The sequence below is a fragment of the Pomacea canaliculata genome, linkage group LG3 (assembly GCF_003073045.1).
Source record: "Pomacea canaliculata isolate SZHN2017 linkage group LG3, ASM307304v1, whole genome shotgun sequence".
NCBI classification, from domain to species: Eukaryota; Metazoa; Mollusca; class Gastropoda; order Architaenioglossa; family Ampullariidae; genus Pomacea; species Pomacea canaliculata.
Genome location: NC_037592.1, coordinates 28,733,117 through 28,748,630, shown reverse-complemented (window position 1 = coordinate 28,748,630; position 15,514 = coordinate 28,733,117). Strand labels below are relative to the sequence as shown.

The window sequence follows — 15,514 nt, the reverse complement described above, 5'->3', positions numbered from 1 at the left end:
TTTCGTTTGTAGATATACATGGTCTTTAGTGCTGATGGATACACTTGGTAAAGTGAGTCCCTGGATTTTGGAAAGGTGTAATAGGGTGAACATAAGTAAAAATAGAAAGAATGTAGATAAAAATGTCCACTAAAGTATATCTAAAATTTAGTCCCCTCATATAGGCACACATTTACATGTTGGGAGGAGAAGCAGGGGAAGAGGAACGGATGCAGAAAGAACCCTAACCAGAATTTTAAAAGAATACTGCAGGTTCGGTGTCTCTGCAACACAACCAAATTCCAAGCTGTCTGGGTTGTACTTTGGGATGTAGCCGTCCTTCCCGGAGCATAAGAACACCTTCTCAACATTAAGCAAAAAGGAGCTTCCCAGGTTCTGAACAGGGTCGACATTGATACGTCCATACAGCTTGTCCTCTGCACACAAGAGCAAAACAGAGCTAATAACACACACACACAGAAAGGAGATATTGGGAGAGAGAGAGAACAAACCATTTAATTAATCAAATCCAGGGTTTTCGTATTCCTCGCCCTAGACAAAGTCAAGGGATTTAATGTGTTAAGGGGAGAGAAAAACAACCGTTCGAGTGACTTGCCCCAAAGCTTTACTTACACTATCTAGCTTTCTTTACAGGTACAAGACTGAGCTCACCTTCTGCGAAAGCTGCATCAGACTCATCACCAAAGCCCATGGAGCCGTCTGACAACCACAGTTCTCGTTTGCGCAGCAGGTGGAAGTTCGTGTTGAGGGAGAACTCCGCCGGCACCGCGTCGCTCACCTGCTGGAAGCGCACCGGAAGGTTGAAGGTGATGGGATCCCGGGGCGAGCAGACGACAGGCAACGTGTACTCCTTGGTCTGGGGCTGTTGTACACGGGACCAGCTTGACTTTAAACAGACCCGAATAATCCCGCACCTGTACAAAAGCAAAAGGACATTTTTGTGGATTAATTTTACAGGCAGGAGCTAATATGCAGGACCATTCCAAATATGCTAACTACTAACCAGTTCTGAGAAATATATGCTCTGCTATCATTTAAATTAAGATGTAACTGCGAACGCGTTTATAAGCGCGCGAGCGCACACTCACCCACATAAGGGCAGAGAAATAAATCTATTCAATCATCAGCTGGAAGCGAAAAACAAGCGTACCAAAACAAGCTCATAATACATTATCCGTCAGAAGTAGACATTTCAATAACACATGCCTTATCCCAAAACAACAATTAACGAAAGAAAAGGAAAATTTTTTTCTTATACCCGACGTTTTCATTTTGGTTACAAAAAAACTACAGAGTTCATATACATTAATTAATTCACTAGTTATTAACAAATTAACCAAAACTTCGACTAGCTGAAGCAACCAGACCCATGCAGAAGGTAATACGAAACCACTTTTGACCTTTCACCTCAAGCAAACAATTAAGAAATATATATATTTTGATATAATGATCCCGCTTCCCTAAGCTGTCACGATCAAGTATTATAGGGGACGTAATCCATAAATCTGTTTCTTACAATGCCGGAGTTTGCCTCCCTTTGCATGACGGGGCTAAAGACGTCTGCTGACCATGAATGCCTGCAGTTTCTCGGTACTTCTTGACGAACTTTGATGTTTTTACGTGTATTTTCGTTAGACTGTTTAACGATTTCGGAAAAAGATGTACATGGAGTCTTTTTCCCCCCTCTCCCCCGCAGAAACTCTAATTTAGAAGGAACTAGCAGCTAGCTTTACCGACAGTTTGAGAAACACGAAAGAAAAAAAACTTTACCGAGTAGTCTGACACAAATGTCCACTCCTGGTTGGGCTGCTCGTAGGTAGGATCACTTCGCACAAGCTTCAGGGTAAAGGTCAGCTCCGGATGATCCATCGACATTACCATGGATTCAATTTCTGATCCTGTGGATAAACCAGTGATATATGTCGAGCTTGCATCCAGGGAATACTGATTATAGCTCTTTCTAGTTTTACTACTGTATTTATTCAATTTTCTATTAATACCAATTACTACACTGACACACGTTGTTAACTCACCCACCATGACATAGACAGATATGCGTTTCACCATACCTGGGTGCTTGTCCACGAACTGTCCTCGGAATCTGGCTTCAGTTCTGAAGGATACCGACAGCTTACCGTCATCTTCCATTCGCATGCTGGTCGGATACAAGTACCCTGAAAGGCAGTTCGCAAAAGTTAGTATCTGATGGTCAGCACAGACTGATCAGGGCTGACCATAAGCTACAGTACGTGAACAAAATTGTGTTAAAGGAGTAGGAGGTAAAACTTCGAAACTTCGAAGTAAAATAACATTATATTCAACCATCGTAGAAACACGATTCTTGCTAGCAATTCACACCTTGCAATCCATGCTCAGACTCCGGACTGCTGATGCCGTTCTGCCAGAGAATGGCCGTGTCGTACACGAAGATGAGCGGCAGCTGCGACAGCATGTCGTAGTGCAGCCAGCCTCCGCGAGCTACCGGTGAGTGGAAGACGTAGGAGACGTAGAGGGGCACGCGCATGGCCACGTAGGACTGCTTCAGGTTCAGCACCTGCCCAGGTAGAAGACAATGCGTGCTGTTAAATGCTGTTTAATGCATATTGAGTAAAATAGTAAACTAAAGTCTAACCCGTGTGCAAAATCATCTTCAAACGACTGTAGTGTAAAACATTTAAATTTAAACAATTGTTTCTTCAAGGTCTCGTGTTCGTTACAGATCAGGAATTGAAAAAAAATACATCTGTACTCATGGACTCCCAGCCTTCTCTCACGTGTCGCTCACACACCTGTCCGTCTGTGCTGATGGTACCCCCACACTCTGTAATCAGTTCCGACAGGTTGTAGTAGCCAACAAACTCCCAGAGACACGACTCGAGGTCCAGATTGCGGTAGAAACGAAGGGTGGAGTTGGAACGGAGATTGGAGTTGAACTGATACGGTTCCACCTCGCCGATGATGTTGGGGTTTTTGGTCTGGTTGGTCAGGAATCCGGACTCTCTGTTCATCTGAAAACAAAGGGTCATGCTTGCCATTGTGATGAAGTAAAATACGAAAATTAGTTTGTTAAGAGGCTAGATGCTGTAAAGACACAAAAACTAGGAAAGCAGCCTCTGCGGATAAATAAAGCAGTGGTCTGTTATTCGTCCACGGTCTGAACTGACATTTAGAAAGACCAGAGGTTGTACTTCTTTCTCTAACCCGTATATTTTAAAGCGGGAAACAAATATATTTACTCAAGTCAGTCTCGGGTCTATAGCATACACTAAATCTCTCTAGCTAGTCGATTTTTAATGTATGTAAATTGTATTATGCGTTTTAGAACAACGTTAGTGAACGGGTGTGTTTTTCGTGATGGAGAGAGAGATGGAGAGAGAGACAGAGAGATGTGTGTGTGTGTGTGTGAGAGAGAGCTTGTCTATCTAATCAATAATCATCGAGCTTGTAATCGTGCTCTCTCACGTTCTCGTGCGTGACGTACCTCATCAAAGTCGAGAATGTTGGAGCAGCGGTGCGTGGCCAGGCGGGTGCCATCCTTGCTAAGCGTCAGCTCGAAGTTGGATAACTGGCGCGTGGAGACGACCGGAAGCATGCCGTCACGGTGCGGCACGCGCACAGAGATTCGAACCATGTTAGGGTGTGTCGGGTCATCAGAACCTGACAGGGACAGAAATCAGCGAGTGTAAGAAAGTTTGGCGACAATGCCAATTCATTTGATGACTGTGAGCGACAAGAAATGTGCCGAAAAATGACAGGCTCATTAACGATGACATTAAAGATTTTCAAGCAGCAAGATAACCATTTAAGAAGAAGAAGAAGAAAAAAAAATCAGGGAACTTGTTAGTATCCATCAGACGAAACCATATGCATAGTAACGCAGTCCATTTATCCTGTCTAGATAAGTGGAAAGAGAAGACGGATCCGGAAAAGCAGATTCCAGCACGCATGCGCACTGACCTGTGTACCGGAGTCTGGCAGCGAACGGCTCGGCTCCGACCGAGTCCATGATGCGAGGTTCACACAGTCCGTCTGTACGACTGATCGTCACCGGCTCACTGAAGATCTCCAGTCCAGGGTCCCTGTCCGTGTTCACAGCACGGGCAACACACTGAACACGGCTCCCTAAGGGAACAAGACAGAACTTGACAACATTCGAATGCAAGAGATCAAATCTGCGACAGTACTTGGAGGATTGAACCGAGGACGTCCAGTAGGACAATATGATATTTTTTGCTTCGCGTGAAACAAATCCAGTAACTTCATTTTTTCTGACATTAGGGATGTCATTTAAACACACACAGTATACAAAATGTTCAGATAAATATATATAAAATTCTAACCACTTTTTTAAATATTTCTTGACCCAAATTGTTCATGATTGACTAATGGCCACGATCGCTCCTCACATACTAACCTCCACCGAAGTAAATACTGTCAAGCGTGATCTCCTTGGTGGAGGCGAAGAAAGCGCTCGATTCGACATCACGTAGATTTGACGTGACCCCGTCGTCGCCAGTTGGAGCGGCCACTCGCCAGCGGAAGCGGGTCAACGTGTCGTTGATGCCCTGAGTCTTGCACAGCGTGTCCGTGAACTTGAACTGCGGGTGCTTAGGGTTACAAGGCTGTCGGAAAACATCAAATATTAATTAATACTGTACCTGTATCTGGCAGAATGTAATCACCCGTCACACAAATTCATAATTTTTGTGAAGATGATTTTAAAAGAAACATAATAAAACAAAACGAAACAAAACAAGAACAAAAGTAAGAGTTGTAAGGTTTGTGCAGGAAGAAGCGGTGTATTACAGGGTCGAATGAGATGTGAGAATATTCCAAGTCACACAGCTGTTTTCCTTGGACTGACAAAGGTGAATAATAATAATAATAATAATAATAATAATAATAATAATAATAATAATAATAGCCAGGACCAGATAAAGCGCTTGAAAAGTAAAAACCGTTTATGATACACATAGCAGGAACAAACTTTATTTACATAACAACGACAAAAAGCTGTTAAAACACTACATCTACATCTCTAAGCTTACGCCAGTATTAAATTTCCGTTGAATTTGTTTTCCCCCCGTTTTTTGACAACTTTGTTTACTTCTCTCGGAAATGACGAAAGTGCCTTTTGATAATTGTATTTACATATTTTTTCGTAATTTTGTTAATCTGTTTTGTTTTTGGGTTTGTTTTGTACAAGCTTGTTCACACATTTGTGATTGCAAGCTTTGACAGTTTTACTTAGAACTTGAATCAGGACAGTGATGAAATAAAAAAAACGGACGTAAGTATACATACATATATTAATCATATGCATACATACTATTAAATACTAAAATTAAAATAATAATGTATTAAATAAAAAATACTGATATAGAATATTTCATTAAATATGAAAATAGCAGCAGAAACACACACACTCACAAGATCACGGCAGCTAAAAATAAAACATCATGACGCGCACGGAGGGACTTTCACATATGCGCAGGTAAATGCAGGGGAACCTACATCCCGTCTCTCCCCCCCGACTCCAGACACTTAAAGTTTGCGAGCAGCCATGTAACCGGAGCAGGGACTAAACCAAGGCGGTTCGCTTTCCAGCGGTGCGTTTCGGTCGATTCCGAATTGCCGTTGTTGCACTCGCTTGCTCTCGTTAATCGCCTCGCCCTAGGTGCTTGCGTGTCTTTTTGTAGTCTGGCGCCACTTTGACACTTTCAGCAAAACCCTGAGCCAAGCTGCGTAGTTCTGCTTAACATTTGCTTGCAAAGAGAGTCTTATGAGTTCAAAGCCATTTGTTTTGTTAAAAAGAAATTCTCTCTTGGTATCACGACTTTCCGAAAATAGATGTTAAGAAGAAAATAGAAGATAGATGGACATGAACAAAGAAGAGAGATAAAAAGCGAAGATATTATGATGTAGAAGAGAGAAGCTAAGCCCAAAAATGCAGATGACGGCAAGGTGGGGAGGCAGTGAAAATGGAAATGCAGACAGATGAATGTGCAAAATGTGTGTTGGGACGGGAAGAAAAAGAGATAGACAAGCAAACTAAAAACCAGTCGGCATATCTTAGTGCGCCTTCAACCCAGTGGCCATATCTCAGTGCCCCTTGAATCCTGAGGTCGTATCTCAGTGCTCCTTTAACCCAAAGATCGTATGTCAATGGCCCTTTAAGCTAGATGTATCACTGTGCTCCTTTGACGAAGTGGTGTCCTCTAACAGTGGGGGGATTTAGGACTTTGAAAGATATTCCGACATAGAACACCACCCTCATGACCACCACTGCTACCATCATGTCCTCCTCACCCTCACGACTGCTACATTTCCACTCACCGTGACACAGATGAGGGGATAGCCTTGCACGGGGTTCGGCTTAGCCCCTCTATGTCGTCGTAGTCACGTAGGGACACAACGACCGGCTTAGAAGGGAAGGTGACATCAGCGACCTCTGACCTCTCGTCGATGAAAACGATGGCCTTGGGAGTCTGCACATTAAAAAAGCAATGCAAATGCACACATCATCCTAGCAAAGCTTTCTGTCCGGTGACGTGTCTGTTATTTAAGATGAAGAAAATAAAGTGTGCTGTGTGTGTGGGTGGGTCGGGGTGGAGACGAAAAGAAGACGTAGAGGAAAGAGGATTGAGAAAGAGAGGAGTGGAGGGAGGGAGAGACGGGGAGATAGGAGTAGTAGGAGGAAGAGAAGAAAGAAAGAGGAATTAAGTTGGAAATAAGTACAAAGTCTGAAAAAGCTTCCACCAACATGCCACAACAAAGCAATGAGTAGCCAGTGCGGTTTTTTCCCTCAAAGAGACTTCTGTTACAGCTATCGCTTAACTACAGAATATTACACCAGCTGTTCATCTTTTAAAATTTAAAATCTTCTAACTTAAAGAAAAAAAAGCATTTCTAACCTTGACCTCCGCAGATCCAAAGGGGAGCTTGAGGTGCACCGTAAAGACCTCTCTCATCTCCTTGATGTCGTCGTAGAGAATTTCCACGTCCACGTCCAGGCGAGAAACGTTGGCACCGAAGACCAGTTCTGCAACAGGAGGGATGCGTTTCAAAACAAGCAAAACGTGTGTGGCTTTCAAATAACAGAGGGATCTTTAGAATGTCAGCGTTTCATTCCACCGACTTTCTGTCCATCATTACTTGAAACTTCAGCCATTGGATTTAATTCTGAAGAAGTAAATATGCGTTCAGCTCATTAAATTCTCTTTAAGCCGTAGTAAGCATTTAGAACGCATGTGTGTCTGTCTGTCTCTCCAAACAAATAAAACAGTTTCAACTCCACGGTCTACAAAGAATAAGTAACAGAAAATAAGAAAGCCGATGAGAAGCATCTACCCTTGAAGAAGCCAACGTAGTCCTTGCCGGCGTCGGCGCTGGCGTCCTTGGTGTTAACAGTGACGACGACTGTCTCCGTCAGGTCACCCTCGCGCAACACTGGCACGTGCAGCACCGACGTCTCGTCCTTGAACACCGGCTCACGAATGGTGAACCTGTCCTCAGCCAGGCGTATGACCGGCTCTGCAAAATACCAACCAGCGACTCAAAGACTCATCCTGGAGGTTCTTAAAAATGCACTCAGGAAAGCTCTTAGAGATACCCTTCGTCGTGTCAGATTACTCAGAGACGACCCATTACCTCTCCATTCCGGAGCAGGTTCCTCCCTTCCATACTCACTGTCGCCGTCGTCCTTAATGATGACCTGCGTGATGTTCCTCTTGCCGAGAGCGGCGCGACCGAGCGTGGCGCTGGTCGGCGACCCGAGTACCAAGCGGAACATCTCTTCGCCCTCGTACCGCGAGTCATTGACGATGGCCACTTCACAGACCTTCTCGTAGTCCCCTGCACACATCCACGCACAACACTTTGAGAAGAAAGAACATGGCGGCGGTTGGACAGACACGGGAATACATGGCTTGTACAAGCGACAAGATACTGGTGTATTCAGAGCTACATCGTGTTGAAAGAAGTAATAGTTCTAAGAAACCTGAAAAGGAGCATGCTGTGTAGCCATAATTCTTGATATAACTTCAATCGTTTGGCTACAATAATAGAGAAGGGAGACAACCTGATGCACCTTGTATGCTCGTTCTTTAAAGACAACAAACAAATGGCTACATGAAAACAGACACTGATAAAGGCACAGGCTTTAGAAATCGAAATCAGATTTATTTTTTCTCTGTCTCCTTTCTCTTTTTCTCACCTCTCTCTACCATAATCCCCGTTTTCTCAATTTTCTTTTGATTACTTACCCGAAACTTCCCCACCAACAAACACAAACGGACGCAGGTTTTACAAAGAACAGCTTACAGTTTTACAAGAAAAAGGTATCATGGCCCAACCTTCTCTCTCCCTCTCTCTCATACATACACATTCTCTCTCTCTCTCAGACGATCTCTTATCTTTTATGAGTGATTGCTGCCAAACGGCTCCGAGAAGTTTTCTATGATATTCAGTCTCGCTATTTGCAATGACAACAAAAACCTGTCGTTCATTTAAACCACTCCTCTGGCTCCGTTCACACCCTAAGCCACGGCTTCTCATAAACGCAGCGCAGAAAAAGAAGTGCTTCCACAGACTTTGCGTGTTAAAAAAAATAGCAAATCGAAAAAAATCCCCAGGTTTGCCTTACGCAAGCAATTCGACACTTACTCAGAATATTACATTTTCATTATTACCCCATCTCACTTTCCCCCATCCTTGTCCTGCGTCTCGATCTCGACAATCCCCTTCCTTTCCCCAAAGTTGAGACGCTTGTAGTTTTTTTTTCTGTTATCAGCGTGCATGGCTGCACGTACAAGCTAATGTTCAGGGAGGAAATAGTTTTGCAGTGGGTAGCAAATAACACTGTCACCGATTCGCGTAGATAAAGAGACTGAACCATGTTTGGAAAATTTTGAAAAATTTGCAGATAGGGTGGGAACAGTCAAGGAGCGAATGCACACACACCCATACAAAGAGAGAGAGAGGAGGAGGGAGGAAGAATTCCCGGGCTACGCGGAGAAGACAAATGAGGTGCATACCTTTCCCATGTGGTGACTAAAAAAAAGGAAAGCAAACAAGAACATGGTGTTGAAGATGATGTGTACACGGGGTAGGCACAGAATGCTTTAACGTGGGTGTGCACGTTCTAAACACGAATAGATACAATGCCTAGAATACTTCTCTTTCAGAAGCAGTTTCTAACCTTATATGAAGATATTCGTTCTGTTCGTAAATTTTCTCCAGTCAGTCTAAAATCCACAAGTCTTATACAACGCAGGTTCCGACCGCATACATCATTATTATTATTTTGGGGAGGTATGGAAAGGGGGGAAGGGGAGGGTACAGACTGCTTCGTCTTAGTTGCTTCTCGTCAACATCCCTACCTTTTTTTTCTCTTGGGTGCTTTCTCTTTGTTTTCGACAGTTCTCTCACCCTCTTTCTTTCCCAAGCTTATTTTTAGACACATTATCTTTGAGTATTTCAACACTACTTCACTCGTTGTTTCCCGACAAGCCAGATTCAATTACAATGTTCGTGGTGCATTTGAGTGCAGCAGCTGATACAGTATCTTCATAAGGATCCCTGCAACACTAACCAAGGGTAACCCTACGTCTGCTCCATTACTACGGCCCCCGGAAGTTTGAAGAAATGCAAAATATGTCTCCTCAATTTTTCCTTTAAGAAGTTCCACGTGACATTTTTGGTACGGTTGTTCTAGAAAAAGTAGGGCTGTATTTATTGTGGCAGGCCGTGAAAAGACACGCCTGCAGCCTTAACTTACTCCCGACTGAGGCGAACTGCTGCTAAAACATGCACGTGACCCGTGACGGTCGGGCCTCGGGTGGAGGTCGGTTGTTGTTAATGGAGGGAGGTAGGGAGGAATGGGAGGCTGAGCTGGGGAGTGTCTGAACTCGAGTTCACAACCCTTTTCTAGAATTATCCTACCAGGACTTCTCTTCCAATTTTGTTCTAAAAATTTCTTTGTTTACGCATTTGGCGAGTAAAAGCACGTGCGTGTGTGTTTCCCGTCTGTCCTTTTATCCCTCACCCCCTACCCCATACGAAACAACCTGTAGGCATGTGTGAGTACAAGTGTGAGTATGCATGCGTGCATGCGGGAGTGCGTGCTTGAGTACTGCGTAGGACATCATCCCACTGACGCCTTGGTGACCTCTCGTCAGCTGACCTGGGTTGAAGATGATGAGCGAGTCGTTGGTGTCTGGCCGCTCCTCAAAGTCCTGGCCCACCTTGGCCGTGGCTTGACGGGTGAAGCAGCGCACCTCCGACTGCTCGCTCGTGTCGCCCGTGCGAACCACAAAAGTTCTCACCACCCCGTCCTCCTCCGACACCTTGTATTCTTCTTCCTTGAACTGCATGGCTGGAACTGATGAACGGCATAGAGGTAAGCGTTGGTTCAAACTTGCAGTTACGCAAAAACTCAGAGTGCAAAACTCGCTGTTGTTAAAGGGATACTAAAGGGTAGTGATAAGGCTGTGGCGACGGTCAAACGTATCAAAACTAGATTTAGTTACAATTACAGAGCACGAGAGCAATACAGGAGAAATAAAGGATTCGTTTCTCACTTAATTACCACTTATTAGCACTATGTCGGTTGCCGATGTTCATAAAAATCGAAAAAATCCAGTGAAATCGACCCTTGTGTCCTTCCGCCGAGTAGCTACGATATCTTCCCGAGATGAGTCAAGCAGACGAGTCTTTTGTGACGTCACAAACGACAGGAAGTGTCTGTGGTCATTGCTAGGATAGTGATCGGTGGTGTCTCTTAGTTGGATTTGTGATCTCCAAAGTCATTAACTATCGAGATGGCCATGAATAATGTTCAATTTTACCAATTTGAACCACTTGCATCAGCTCACAATCGACTGCACATCCTCGGAGGACGAGGAAAATGTTGCAGCAGTCGAAGCACAAAGCAGGTACGTAGGACCAGAGATCTGTAGGGACAGATCTCTGGTAGGACTATAGAAGTAAGTCATACTGTGTGCACGGGAACAGAAAGTGAACGCATGCTTTACCTTCAAGCGCTTTAAATAAACATAATGCACTCAAACTCTTTACACTGGGCATTGTTGTTGACGAATTCACTTCGTAGTGTATTTAAAAAATAAAATTACATTTGGTATGCTAATTATTTCCTCACACACACCGGAATATTCACATTGTATATGATAATTTGGGTTTTAAGTGAACTTTCCTAAGGATAGTTTAAAAAATTAATAGTTTGAAATATCTGTATTTAAATATTTTAAACAGACTTTAATATAATACTATTTGCAGCCTTTTTTGGGGGATATAGTTTGAATAATTACACTAATGACTTACTTTATAACAACGATGGATAGAATTCAAGCAGAGACGTTTGCTTTATATGTTATTATGCCTGTGCTTTTAACTTATATGTTTGTTGTTTAAATGTGTATTTACATAGATTCATTTATCACAGTTTCAGACTGGTGCATTTGTGAGCATTGTGAGGAATGGCCACAACAAATGTTGAAGCATAAAAAAATGTAGAGTAAAAGCTTAAAAGTGAAAATGTTCCCTATACATCATGAAAATTGTTACATTTATCCAAATCCAGTTATAGGACACACTTCATATCATATGCATAAAATACTTTCATGTATCTGACATGAATTGTAAAATAAAATCTTCCCTTTGTTAACATTAATTTCTTTTATTTTGTTCAAACTCAGGTATGGGACACACTTTATCTTTTATGTCCAAAACAAATCTTGCATGCATATGGCATTTTTATTTTACAAACATCATTTCTGAAATACTTGGTGCTGAATTTACCTTTCATTCTTTATTTTCTTACAAACTAATAATAATGCAAGGAAAACTGTGTGAGAACTGATTTCTTTCTTTCACATAATATACAGACATGTGGCTTAATCTTTTTATTTCCTCAAGTTCCACTGCATGTGAATTTTTCATTTGATTGCTCTGTAAGCATTTAAAACAGTTTCAACAATGTATTTTGTCATAATTTTCTTAATTCTTGCACAGTTATGGATTCCAATAAACCAAGTGGACAATTTGAGACACATGTGTGTTTGTGTACTTGTCAAAGGTTGAACATTTAGGAAGCCTAAAAGAGTGTGGCTGTGATGTCCAGGAGTAATGATGGCCACAGGAGCCATCTTGGCATATGGTTATAAATTTGACTTCTATGTGACACTCATCTATAGTTGTGATAGAGGGGTTGCTACACTGCCTGCAGACTTTCAGCAGCTCCTCCAACTTCTTTTCGTGAATGATAAATTTTCTTTCCAGGAAGGGATTTGTGCCCAGTTCATCTTTCTGAGAATTCCTAGAGACAAATATCGAGACTAAAATCATAGTTAAAACCATAAATCATTTTTATAGCTAAATATCAGCTTAAATTCTTGTGCTAGCATGTTTCTGATATAAACTATCAAGTACTGACTGTTTGTTAGTAACTGCAATATAAATTTTGTTTACTGGTGCTCCTCGACTGCTGAATTATTCCACTCTGAGGTGTCATTTTCATTTTCTGACTCCCATATCAATATCAGGATCACACCTAGCAGACATTTATAGACACAATTTCCTTCTTTTTCATTTCATTATGAAAAAAATTTATTCACATAAAAATTTTACAAAGCCATATAAAATTATTTTTTTATCTAAGTGTTTAAAACTGCACATTTTTTTGGCCTTGAATATCCTTATAAGAAGAAAATATCTGGCACAGTTTGTGGAATTCATGCCAATTTTAGATAAAAGAGATGTGTAATAGAGAAAAGAACTAAAAAGTGGCCATTACCTTTCAGGATTGGAGCTGAGATCTGGGTCTGGACCTCTTTATTTAAGCACAGTTGAACTGTTTGTTGTGACTGACTTGTTATAGTCTGAACATTAAAGTTTTATAAAGTAATCATTCCACAAAACATTAAAACAATAATAAAACATGTATGATTATACCATGTGATCAAGCTATTATTATTTTTAATTCTTTACAGTATCCAACATAAAACACAATCATTAATATTACTCTAATTTTCAAATGTTGAAATATCAAGTCTAACTTCCGCAGTGTACTGCACATAGATTTCACTACTATTGTTGATAAGCTCATTATGTAGGAAATACCTTTCACATGAATTTTATTGTTTTTAGATTTCATAAACAAATAGGCTGTCTTTTCAAAAATATGAATTTAAAAATATTTCATTTTATAAAAGCAGACAATGATTTTTAAAAAAATAATGTAACAAGTGACAGGATTTCAACAATCATTTCTTTTACACTTTCAGTTTGATGCTGACATTTTTCATTTATTATGCATGTACTATGAATTTTTACCTATTGAAACCCGCTTATTATAAGTACCACATAACACGTTTATTGTTTTATAGATATGTACAGTCTTTGATATATGTATATTGTAATGTTATCTACCAATAATGAAAAGTGCATTTTGTAAACACAGTAACAGTACATAGCACTGACACTGACCTGTTTATGCTGTAGTCGTTTGGCAAGTGAAACTCGTCTGTCAGATAGATCCTTCATTCTTTTTCGAGAAATTTCATTGTGTTGAAAAATGGTCGGAATTGCATCTGGCAGAAGCTGTGCCTTGAAGGCCAAATCTAACTGTTCGGACATTTCGGTCCGGCTAGTAAAGCACTGATCGTCAACAAAATGCTTGCACAACACCTCCCACTCTCTGGGCTCCCAAACGTGTGGCATCGAGCCTTGTTATTGTATGACACACTCTTTTTGTAAGGCTCGATCTGTCTTTCGGAAAATGATGACAATGTCGAATCTTTTCCCATTTTTTCGTGGCAATCGGGTGCAGGCATGGTTCGGTCTCACATGTAAACAATCCTACTGAAACGTCATAAGGTCACGTGACCGAGAACGAGAGTTCGTCGAAGCAGACGAAAGAGTCCGTGTAATTTCTCTTCTTAAACGCAACATTCTACTACAAACCTTCAACTTTTTTCACATGAACAGACATGAAAATAGACGAGATTCAAATTGATCCTACTATTTACGAGTTTCTAAGCAGTTTAATTTTCCCTTTAGTATCCCTTTAACATGTAAACATGATTTGCAGCGAAAGATATCAAATATATTGTCAGACACGAAATGTTCACTCTGAAACTTAAAAAAAAAATGGCTTGGTGGTGCAACGTTGTCATCTTTGCTTACCGTCAGAGATGGTGTCGTTGATGGTGATGGTAGCGACTGACGGTTCACCCAGGGTGGCGTTGGACGGCATCCGAAGGATGACCTGGAATGTCTCCGGACCCTCGACCCGGGGACGGCCGAGGTCATCCAGAATTGTGACCCGGACTCGCTGCATGGTCACGCCGGGGGCAAATGTCAGGATCTTGTTGACAGCAATGTAGTCGATGCCAGCTACAGAGAGTAATGGTAATAATACAGAAGTCTTTCTTACCAGAAAAGTGAAAGCTTAAATACGAACACTACTGAATGCATAAGTATTTTATTTTAGCTTTGGAAATAGATTGAACTGCTCAAGCTACCCTCTGCTGTCCTGGGCTTGGTCTTGCGTGATCGGACAGTGACGCTGGACGGTCTGCTGAGGTCGGTACCTGTCCTCCACACGGCGACCTCCACGAACCCATCACTCTCGTCCACTGAGTACTCTTCACTACCTAAGTATACTGTGGGTTCTGCAGCGAAGGAGAAAACGAAACAAGATACAGAAAAACAGCAACAGCAACAACATTGCAAAGTTTTTTTTTACAGCGTGTATATTATGCTTCAACGGTTATTATTTTTCCTTTTGCATGCAGAATTTTAATTAGCAGAGTAATTAACAAATATAGCGAGAAAACAGTCTAGCATCTTTGTTAACTTTTGCGCACAACTTTCAGGAACAGTTTAGTCCCTTGTCCTACGTTGTCGTAATCAAGAGTTGGGTGTGGTGGTGGTGGTGATGGTTGTGGGAGTGGGGATAGGGGTGGTTGCACTGGAAACGAAGCAGCTAACAAGACTTTTCATCCCTCCCTGTCGTCTGCTACACGCAGCAAGAGTAGAAACATCTCAATAGGGGTCCATGTTTGAATGTTTCCATACACTTTCAATAAAGACCAGCAATAAAAATGTTTTCTTTTCAAATGAAAACTCGTGAAAACGGAAGGAAAGACAGGTGCAAAACCATTCCCACCTCTCTCCAATCATCGAGAAGATGAAGCAAAGAGTGATGACGCTGACATGGCGCCTCCTTGCACATGTCCGCACCCGTGACCTTCCACCTTTGAGCTGATGCTTTTATTCTTGCACCTGACTGTGCTGAACAAGGGTGGGTCCCAATCCAGGAGATAAAGTAAGAAAATGGAAACTGAATGCAATTATTCACCAGACGATGCTACACGATCTCCCATTATGATGCAGACGCAGGATGCTAGAAACTCGTGCATTTCTCTTATTGGGTTGTAGTCCAAACTGCCGAGGGATGCACTCTAACCCATTAATAAAAGTTAAAAAAAAATAG

General features: G+C 41.8%; 1 protein-coding gene across 1 annotated transcript in view; it reads right to left on the bottom strand.

Moving 5' to 3' along the window:
* The window catches only part of LOC112559602 (FRAS1-related extracellular matrix protein 2-like), a 113,471-nt gene that overhangs the window by 5,803 nt on the left and 92,154 nt on the right, over positions 1-15,514 (bottom strand). The window contains 18 exon segments of the mRNA XM_025230936.1: positions 229-416; positions 652-862; positions 864-914; positions 1,771-1,898; positions 2,070-2,174; positions 2,359-2,554; positions 2,790-3,008; positions 3,482-3,657; positions 3,958-4,122; positions 4,415-4,622; positions 6,337-6,383; positions 6,386-6,488; positions 6,915-7,042; positions 7,351-7,533; positions 7,690-7,854; positions 10,184-10,381; positions 14,203-14,412; positions 14,541-14,690. Coding sequence (XP_025086721.1) covers positions 229-416; positions 652-862; positions 864-914; positions 1,771-1,898; positions 2,070-2,174; positions 2,359-2,554; positions 2,790-3,008; positions 3,482-3,657; positions 3,958-4,122; positions 4,415-4,622; positions 6,337-6,383; positions 6,386-6,488; positions 6,915-7,042; positions 7,351-7,533; positions 7,690-7,854; positions 10,184-10,381; positions 14,203-14,412; positions 14,541-14,690 — 2,831 coding nt within the window.